The sequence below is a fragment of the Propithecus coquereli genome, unplaced genomic scaffold (genome assembly GCF_000956105.1).
Source record: "Propithecus coquereli isolate 6110/MARCELLA unplaced genomic scaffold, Pcoq_1.0 Scaffold142, whole genome shotgun sequence".
In the NCBI taxonomy this organism is placed as follows: Eukaryota; Metazoa; Chordata; class Mammalia; order Primates; family Indriidae; genus Propithecus; species Propithecus coquereli.
In genome coordinates, this window is record NW_012138525.1 from 4,058,629 (window position 1) to 4,069,169 (window position 10,541).

General features: G+C 46.9%; 1 protein-coding gene across 2 annotated transcripts in view; it reads right to left on the reverse strand.

Annotated features, from left to right (window-relative positions):
• Nucleotides 1-10,541, reverse strand: part of PPP2R4 (protein phosphatase 2A activator, regulatory subunit 4) — a 28,868-nt gene that overhangs the window by 17,794 nt on the left and 533 nt on the right. The window contains exons 2-3 of one of the 2 annotated variants that reach the window (XM_012639786.1): nucleotides 5,956-6,053; nucleotides 3,641-3,727 (exon numbers count right to left, since the gene is read on the reverse strand). In XM_012639786.1, coding sequence (XP_012495240.1) covers nucleotides 3,641-3,727; nucleotides 5,956-6,053 — 185 coding nt within the window. The remainder of the gene's footprint in view (nucleotides 1-3,640; nucleotides 3,728-5,955; nucleotides 6,054-10,541) is intronic. The other variant, XM_012639787.1, reaches the window with a different exon arrangement.

Sequence of the window (10,541 nt, forward strand, 5' to 3'; positions counted from 1 at the left end):
GCAGGGTTTTGGGAGCCCATCTCCCTACACCTTTCCCACAGAAGACAGGAACCAAGAAGTGAAATCAGAGTCGCAGGTGTGCGCAGCATTGGCACACAAAATGTTATTCAATCAGGAAAGCAAGTGGGGTTGTCCATCCAAACCACAGATCTGTGAGGGTGGCTAGAGGGTGCTCCTTCCAAGTGTGGCTTGTGGAAACAGGACAGCACTGGGGCTGGTAGAAAACGCCATGCAGAGGTGACTCGAATCAGGCAGCCCTCAGAAGAGGGTCCCTGCCAGGAAGTGGATCTTGCCTGTGTCTATGGGAACAAACAGTATAAGGAGAAACCTCCAGGAAATCCTGGCACAGGCAGGAACTAGCAGAGTGATGCCCACATGAGAAGTGGTGCCTGGGAGGGCAAGGCGCATGAGGCCTGCTGTGGTGTGCAGAGACGCTGCCGAGAGCTGTGTGTACACTGGGAGAGGCAGGTGGGGCGAAGGCAGGCTCAAGCCAACAGAAACCAGGTTGGCCCATGTGCCCAGCTACACAGCAACAGGAAGCACCAATGGCATCGCAGTCTATGTAAATAGTGTCCCCTGGTGATGTACAGCGTGATAATGGCCCTGAATGCTGCTTTCCCTCACCTCCCCTTTACCTGTGCTTGGGGCGTGGGAGGATAGCAAACACTGACTGTAAGAGGAGAAATTTCCCTTTATACCTGGCTGAGACAGAGGGCTGGGGTGGCATAAAGCTGCCTTGCTGAAATGTGACAGAGTGCTGTCAGAGCCTGGCTTTGTGAAGAACCAGGTCACCAGGAAGAGCTGAGGAGAACAGGCAAACCTGACGGATGGCACGGCAAACTTGGCCCCAGGAAGCACCAGCAAGCTCCAGATTCCCTGGGGATCTGTCTCAGGCGAGGCACTGAAGGCGATAGAGAAGGTGGCCTCTGGAGGCCACTGGAGCCAGGACCCAGCTGCTAGCTCGATGAATAATTAAAACATTCCCAGCTCCTCTTTCTGGAGAGGGCTTTTTGAATGCAGGGGGCTGCCTCTGTTGTTTGGGGTGTTGGGAGAGAAGAGCTGGACAGGGAGGGAACTCTGGGCTGGAACTCTTTTGAGACAAAAGAATAACTTCAGCTACCCTCCCTTATTCCTGGAAAGGGATTTTTGGATTTCATGGACCAGTAAAATCTTCCCTAAAATATTATCAGCCAATTTTTTTATTTTGCCCCCTTAGTACATTAAAAAAAATCCAACAGAACAAAAATAAATCTCCTACCTCCTATCACCTTTACTTTCGCAAAACTCGAAAATCTTAAGCCTCAAAGGGTAGAGAAGGCACAATCTCAAAATGAAAGATAGCTTTCTAAGGCCGGGCGCGGTGGCTCACGCCTGTAATCCTAGCACTCTGGGAGGCCGAGGCGGGCGGATTGTTTGAGCTCGGGAGTTCGAGACCAGCCTGAGCAAGAGCGAGACCCCGTCTCTACTAAAATTAGAAAGAAATTAATTGGACAACTAAAAATATATAGAAAAAATTAGCCGGGCATGGTGGCGCATGCCTGTAGTCCCAGCTACTCGGGAGGCTGAGGCAGGAGGATGGCTTGAGCCCAGGAGTTTGAGGTTGCTGTGAGCTAGGCCGACGCCACGGCACTCACTCTAGCCCGAGCAAAAAGAGTGAGACGCTGTCTCAAAAAAAAAAAAAAAAAAAAGGAAAGATAGCTTTCTAAACTTGAATCTAGACAAACTCACTACACCACTGTTGCTGTATTCTTTGCTTCGGGTGCTATGGAAGCCCAGCCAGCCATGCCAGATAGGAAGAGAGTCCCTGTGTGTGGCCCCCACGTGCTGAGAGCTGTGCCTTCTCCTGCCCCTCCCAGCTGTGGGCAGAAGTTGGGAGACCTCTGGAGACCAAATTGGCTATCTTGTAGACCACTGCTCTGGTGCTAGGATGAACCCCAGCTCAGAAAGAGCCCTGACAGAAGCAACAACACTATTGAAAATTAGAATCAAATAATACTTAATGATAACAGTAGTTAACAATAAATGCATTTAGTATGTTATAGGTGCTATGCAAAAACACCCAGATGTGAAATCTCAGTGACTCCTCCCCATGGGGCCATTAGTAGGTCTGTTGGCTCTTGCTCCATCTACGATAAGGAAACAGAGGGTCAGAAATGACACGGTCACTAGTTCCAAAGTGACAGGTTACCAAAAGTCAGCCTGACTCCAAGCACGTCAGCATGCTGCAATCCTGCAAAAACAGCCCTCCAGCTAAGACGATACCTGGTTGGCGTGGATGTCTACCATCAAAACCTCAGGGGCAATTAAGGATCCTGAAAGGGATTTAGCAGCTAAGGATTTGCTGGGGTAATTACAACATTCCCCTTTAATTAGCCCTTCCCCTCAACACTCCCGGCCCACTGAGCATGGCTGAGCATCCCTCCCCACAGGCTCAAGGAAAAGCCCTCTCCCTCCCCAGCCATCCTGCACCCAGAGCCACAGTCCCAGAGCACTGGTGGGCCCAAGAGGAACCCAAAAAGCCACTAGTGGGCTGAGTTCCAAGTGAAAGCTGTCTATCCCCTGCACAGGCCTGACTCCCCTCAAGTGAACAGAACAGGACCTCAGCCACCCAGCAGTCAGATAAGGGCCAGGAAGAGGCAGTTCCACCAAGGGCTGGATATGAGGGTTAAGGGGACAATGTTAGTCTTGGGAAAAGTAGAGAAACTGAGCTGGAGCAGGGCCAGACCTTTCCCAAAAGGCCCCAGGCTGTGGCTAGACAGCTGGATGGGCCAAGGCACTGAGAGGGGCTGCTCAGGCCCTGGTGTCTGTGATAAGAAGCTCAAGGTGGCTCTGGGCCAACTGGGACACGAACCCAAGAGGCCACTGGTGTCCTGGGCCCTAGCCCTGGGAGATGGCAACCCCAGCAAAAGCAAACACCCTGCAAGACCACACCTTCCGATGGGTATCTGCTTTCCCATGGCTCCTGCCCTCCTTACACCAAGCCTATCTCTGAAACACTATCTAAAAGGCACCTACCAGGCAGTGTGAACCCAAAGGCAAAAAAAATGTGCGTCCCTTTTGACTCAGCATTTCCACTTATAAGAATGAATCCTTAGGAAACAGATCTATGTGTAGGGATGTTCAGGGCAGCAATGTTTAGGGATACAACCGAGATTCTAAAGTCAACCCTTGGGGTTGTTTAAATAAACGACGGTACCGCTCACCGAGGCAGCCATTTACACTGCAGGGGAAGAGGTGCTCATGATTTCCTGGGGTGTGTGCTGTCAACAGGGCTGCCCCGGATGTTCGGTATGAGGGGAAATACAGGGAGAGGTCAGCTTTTCTGTTAACGTTAAACACATTCTCTCCAGTGAGCACGTTTACTTCTTTTGTAATATTTTTTAATTTCAAAGGTTATAGAAAACCACCAATTAGCAAAAATGCAGGCTATAAAACAGCATATTTACATTGATTCCAATTCTATAAATATCCATCTATTCATAGATTTAAAAAATCAGAAATATAGACACCAAAATGTGAAGTGTACGTGTGTTTGGGTGATCTTATTTTCTGCACTGGCCTGGTGGGAAGCACTGAGCCCGTGTGACTCTCTGGAGCCATTTCTGGGAAGGTGGCTGCAGCAGGCTCCTCCTGTGCCTACCTCAGAGACTTTGTACTCGCAGGTCAGCTTCTTCCCCTTCACACCTTCATTGAGGGTGAGGATGAATCCGATGTAGTCAGCGTATGCCTACCAAACAGAGGGGAGAATGGGGATGGGGAAAGAGGGGCGGACTCCCTGCCACCAGCCTCTAGCTCCACCAACTTACCAAAGAGCTCCAAGCTGCCCCTGGATCCCAACCCGGTAGCAGGAGAAGTAGAAAGGTAATGCCAACACCCTACCCTTACCCTCCAAAAAAGCTGGCCAGCCAGTGACCATAATAACACCCTGACGTCCAACCAGTGTTTACTGAGTACTCACTGGCAGTAAAGAAACTGCCAGCAGTTTCTTTAAACAACAACCCCATGAGGTAGACACTATTGCTGTTTGCATTTTACGGATGAGGAAACCAAAAGAAGTGATTTGCCCGAGGTCCCTGAAGACTAAGATCTCGTTAGACATGGAGCTAGGACCCAGCCAGCCTAACTCCAAAGCTGAACAGCTAAAAGCTTGACCATTAGGCCATACAACCAGGAGGTGTTCAAGGAATACCACCAAGGGTCCCTCCCCGAGTAACGTTCCAGATGTCGCTCCCCTCCACAGACAGGCCAGGCTGTCTGGCTGCAGCACAGATGCCTGCTCCCAGGAGAAGAGCTGTTTTCTGCCCACAGAGCAGTCTCCTAGCACACCCATCCCCAGCTGTCAACTGGACACTCTGTTCCCTGCTGGGCCTTAGTTATACCTGGCACAGGGATAAGAAAGCACTGAGGAGCAGGCCCCTGGAGAGGCAGTTGCTGAGAGCAACTGACTCCTGCTCGGTCTTCTTTTTCATCCCTTTTCCCTCTCATTCGCTGCTTGTCCAAGCCATGTGGATGCTGAGGCAGCCACAGCAATCCCTGAGACAAGCCCTGAAAACCTACCACTTAGTATCTAGAAGGGAGCATTCCCATACCAGGATCCTCCTGCCAGCACATGCAGTGACCCCCAACAGGCCAAGAGGATTATCCAGAGTACCTCCCCAGCCCAGGGCAAGTTTAAGCCCTTGAACACTATAGCCAGTGTTCACAATCATTCCTATCTGCAAAGCACACTGGAACACAAGATAGAAAGCAGCAAGGGGAAGTGCCATGTTTGGATTCAGACAAACAGGTTCAGGGTAGCGCAGTGGTTCTCAATTGGTGCAATTTGGCTCCCAGAGGATATCAGAAAATATGTGGAGACATTTTTGGTTGTGACAACTGGGGGATGGGGTGCTACTGGTATCTAGTGGGCAGAAGCCAGAGGTGTTACTAAACATCCTACAATGTACATGACAGCCCCCTACAACAAAGAATTATCCACCCAAAAATGTCAACAGTGCTAAGGTTGAGAAACCCTGAGGTAAAGCAACCAAGATGACAAAAGGATTCAAACCATGTCCTTGAATAGCTGAAGGGACAATGCTGTCCCTAAGCTGAAGGAACTATTCGTCCTGGTGAAGACATGATAACCGTCTCTAAATATGTAGAGGACAGGCTTGTGAAGGGGGAATCAGATAAGCTTGGATGCCTCAAGCCCCAGTGAGGACAAGGCATGGAAGCTGAAGCAATGTAAGTACAACAGACTCCTCACAGAGAACCTGCCAGGCATGCAAGGAGCCCCTGCCTGCCCTCTGTACAAGTGACACTCTCTAGCCCAGAGGACCAGACCCAGGGTCGGTGCCCAACTGGAACCGGACCCAAGGCCTTCCCTGAGAATTTAAAATTGATGCTCTTTTTCTCAATCTGTCTTTCCACAGCCTGTATCAGAAGCATGGGAGGTACAAGCTGTTATCTTCTGCCCACCACTTGGGCTGAGCAGCAGAGAAAGCCAGTCTGTTCCCACTGTTCTGAGTCCCGGCTCCCAGGTATTTTCAGGCTGAGTCGCATCCCTGGCTGAGGTTTCCATGAGATAACCTCTTCTCCCCTTGATGCCCTGGCTCCCACACTTGCTGTTATTTGCAGCCAAGAATCAAAGTGACCCACTCTACCATTGAGAACACTCATTTTCAGCCAACAGAGTAACACTCAAGAGGCAATGGTTTATAAGAACCAGGAGCAGAACTCTTCAGGGTTACCCTGGCACTGTCCCCGAGACCTTTAGGATAAAGCATCTCTTAGTGCTGTCCCCGAGGTGGAGGGACACCCAGCTCCCCTGCCACCTCACTCCCTAGCTTCCGACAACTCAGGTTCCAAGGGCAAGAAGGCTGTGAGCCTCATTCATGCCTAGAAAACCACTGTCTTTGAAAAAGCCCATGTTTCTCACCCTGTTCCAACCTACAGTGCAGACACCACTGGTACCTGAGAACGCTTCCATTTGCCCATGTCTGGAACTGTGTGGATCTCCTTTTTCGGAATAAGGAAGTTCTGAGTGGCTGGAGGGATCTCCTCCGAAGAATCTTGATGAAGAAAATGAAAAAACAAATAGGTAAATGGAATCCTCTCCCCAACAAACACACACACACACACACACACACACACACGCGTGCTCTCTCTCTCCTCTCGCTCACTTTTAAATCAAGAATCCAACACCCAAGCCCTAGCATAAACCAGACCCACTGGTCCCCTGTCTTTCCTCACCCTGCAAGGAAAAAAGAGCAGGGCAATATGGACAATCCCTTCAATAACCATGCCCTCCCCTCCCACTCCCCACCCAAGCAGGACAGTTAGAAAAATAAAACCAAGTTAACATTTTAGACACACACAGGCAATTCAAAGAAGAAAAAAAATACAAATTGCAACAAACATTTGAACAAAAACACCAACCTCCAGCAAAGACATGTAAATTATACATGATCTCTTTTCCCAAATAATGTTGGCAGATTAAAAACATCTGGCATTAGTTCTGGGAAAGGGAGACAGGAACTCTCCTGGGCTGTCAGTGGGACTGTTAGTTGGTAGGACCTGCTAAGGAGGCAACTCAGCACTATCTTTTGAAGTAAAAACTGCACATATACAATGAGCCAACAGTTCTACTTACAGGAATCTAGCCTTCATATGTGCTCACAGAAACAATCAAAGATATACACGAATGTACTTACTGCATCAAAAAAATTAGAAACAACCTAAATATCAATTGATAAGATGATGGCTAAGTAATAATATGCTAACATAATGGAAATCCTCATAGCTTTTTATTTTTTTATTTTATTTCATTTTTTTGAGACAGAGTCTCACTCTGTTGCCCGGGCTAGAGTGCCGTGACATTAGCCTAGCTCACAGCAACCTCAAACTCCTGGGCTCAAGCGATCCTCCTGTCTCAGCCTCCCAGGTAGCTGGGACTACAGGCACAAGCCACCATGCCCAGCTAATTTTTTCTATATATTTTTTTTAGTTGTCCAATTAATTTCTTTCTATTTTTAGTAGAGACGGGGTCTCCTCTTGCTCAGGCTGGTCTCAAACTACTGAGCTCAAACAATCCGCCCACCTCGGCCTCCCAGAGTGCTAGGATTACAGGCATGAGCCACCACGCCCGGCCTCCTCAGAGCTTTTTAAAAGAATAAAATCTATATTGCTGACATACGAAAGACGGAAAACTGCACTACATTATATATAGTATCATCCCATACTTGTAAAAACAACTATACATACTAATTATAAATAACACACACACATATTAGTACAGCCACGCACTGCATAACATCTCCGTCCACCAACAACAGACCGCATGCACGATGGTGGTCCCGTGAGATTATAATGGAGCACATACAGAAACCTGACATTTGCACCTGATGTTGGCATTGCCGATCAAGTACGGGAAATGACTGATGTTCAGTAATGGGGCCGGGACATTTGGTTTTTCATATGAAATTATACACATAAATAAAAATACATATACCATCTAGGTTTGTGTAAGTACACTCTATGATGTTCGCATAAGAGGAAATCACCTTACGTCACATTCTCACAACACAGCCCTGTCATTAAGCAATGCATGACTGTATATGCAATGGAAAAATTTAAAGGATTAAACGCCAAAGTTACTGATGGTAATCTCTAGGGGGTGTGATTTATAAAGGACTTCCATTTTCCAAGTTACATATTACTTTTAAATACAAGCATACAGTACTTTTATAATCAGAAAAAAGACACAATTTTAAATGTTTCTCCATTTTCCAGAAGGTGAGGGAAAGGAAAACCCAGGGCAGTTCAATGTGGTTACCTGGAGGCAAACTTCACGTCAAAGCTAACTATTAAATACTTACTAGAAGTGGCCTCTCTAGCCAAAGATATCTTCCCAATACTTAGGACTCCCTTCACTTTCACTTTGTGACACACAGGAAAATACAAGCCCTCAATCCTTTATTCATAATTCCAAAATCCGAAAAGCTCTGCAAACCTAGTTTTTAAATAAATTTATCATAAGCTCACTTGGTATAATACCTAAACCTAAATGAGGACATTTGTAGGCTTTTGTATCTCACTTAGTGAGGGTATTTACATATTCGCTGAAGTAATTTTGATTATGGGATGCTGTTTTCTGAGACATGAAAAACTGTGTATTCTAAAACATATGCAGCCCCAAGGGTTTTGGATACGGAGTTGTAGACCTGAATTTACAATCAGAAAAGTACTTTTGTAATCAGAAAAAAGCCACAATTTTAAATGGAGTGTCTATATTTTCCAGAAGGTGAGGGAAAGAGAAAGAGAGGGAAGAGTAAAGAACTACCAGTCATTCACAGCGCAGTATAAATTTGTCCCACTGTTCTTCTCCTAAAACCTAGCTGACATCAGCTGCATGGGAAAAAAGGGACAGAGACCTAAGAAAGCTCTGGAACATGTGACATTTAGGGGAATAAAGCCTGCTGGAGAGGTCCTGAGGAAAGGAAAAGTGCCGGGAGTCTTGGAGACCTAAGTAAAAGGATAGAGAATCTGAAATACAAGCAAGACAAACCTCTGCACTTAAAACTCAAACCAGAGCCACAGAAAGAGACCAGAAGCTCTCTTCCTCCTACCACCTGTCCTGCAAGTCCCGTTCCCAGAACCCAAAATTGAGGCCCCTACTATTAGTAAATTGCTACCTTAACTAAGATGCTAAATAAAAAGCTTTGTAGGCCAGGCTGGTAACCCAACCACATTGTTTTTATGGGAAAATGTGTTCCACATTCCAAATAATCAACTTGCAAATGATCTTTGGGAACATAACCTATTTTTAAGTCTGAGAAAACTGTTCCCTGCCAGGGGACAGCCCTCCTGACATTATTTCACAGGGATATTTCATGGTGAGGAAAGCCCCTAGACCAGTCTCTGTTCCCCAACAAAAAGCTACCTTTCAAGAAGCACTATAACAAACTACTGACGAAACACACATAAACTGTCAGAATACACAATCCCAAACAGAAGAAACAAGGCTTCAAAGATAGGACTGTGATAAATGACGACACACCCAGTCTCTCTAGCCTCAGATTTTGTCTCTGACAAGGTGCCAAGGGACAGTGGATCCCCTATGACCTCACAGTACAAGATGGAAACATCCACAGTTTTAGAGTTGTTCCTAAAAAAATGCCAAAGAGTAAAATATACGGTATTATCAACTACCATTTGGGAAATGGTCTACATGTTCAACCTGTAAAATTTTGAAACTTTGAAAAGGATAGCAGCGATCAACATTTACTGACTACCTACCATGTCCCACTTTTCACACATCTTCTTACTGAATGAGTACACACTACAAACTCTACGAAGAAAGTATAGTAGCCTCATTCTAAGAGATACCTGAGGCTCACAGAGGCTGTGACTTGCCAGGCAGAGCCTGGCTCGTGTGACTCCAAAATCCAACGTTTTCACCGCTGTACTGAGTTACGAACTTCTTTCCACTTGTTCCTGTCTCAAACTTCAAAGGAGGACCACCTCCAGGGACCTGAATCTTTCCAGCCATAGATAATCTCCCTGAGCTGTCCCCTCTCTCTCACTGCACAGGTTCTCTCCTCACCTCACTCCTATTCATCTTCAGAGACACATTCAACTCACTGAGAATTCTGGTTGCATTGTATCTCATATCTCTTGATGTCATTACCAGAACTTCTAAGAGCACATGAACAGAGGTTTTGTCCAAAAATATTATAAAATAAACGTCTGGTTTTGAATGCACTAACAGACCAAACCTAGCTCTTTGTTCATCTATTTTTGGAGGCATGGTAAGGTTTCATCATCTGATTTTCAAAATTTCTCTCTTCTGAGACCTTCCCAGGGATCACAAAATTTGAGACAGGGTAGAAGGACTATCAAATGCTTTCAAAATATCAGTTGTGTTTGGCCAACTTATTTGCCCCTTGGTCAGAATTTTAAGTTATCTATGGGCAGTCCTTCTGAGCTCAAGGGGGGTTAGCGAACAGCCTTCCCCTAGTCCAGGAAAGGTCGGGAAAGTCTCTGTAACAAGATGCCTCCCGAGCACCTCCATCCCAGTTATGAGATGAACTAAAAAGAGTCCAGGGTGTAAATAAAAGTTACAGAAGATGATGCCAGAAAGCAACTCTCATCTCCTTGCGCAACCAGCCTTTTTAAATTAGTGGTTAGACACTAGGCGGTTTCTCTCAATAAATTCTCGGCAATTGAAACCCCAGTTCCCAGCCTCCAAGAGGGAGAGAGAACAGGTGGATGAAGAGTGGGTAGGGCGTGTAGGAGGGCTGAAAATGCCGGCGAGGCAGTCTCAGACCCAGAGAGCACCGCCTCCCCAGCAGGGTCCAATACAGAAGACAGCGACCTGAATCACTTTTCGCCCCCATCCCTGGCAACTTCCCCAGCAGGTCAACAGCTTACTCATGCACGCGCTGCCCAGATGTGGAAAAGACCTCCCTTTCTGGCCACCGCGCTGCCCGTCAGGCACTCTCCAAATCCCAGGGTCGAGGCCCACCCACCAGCCCTTTGCAGCCCCTGGTTCTAGTCCT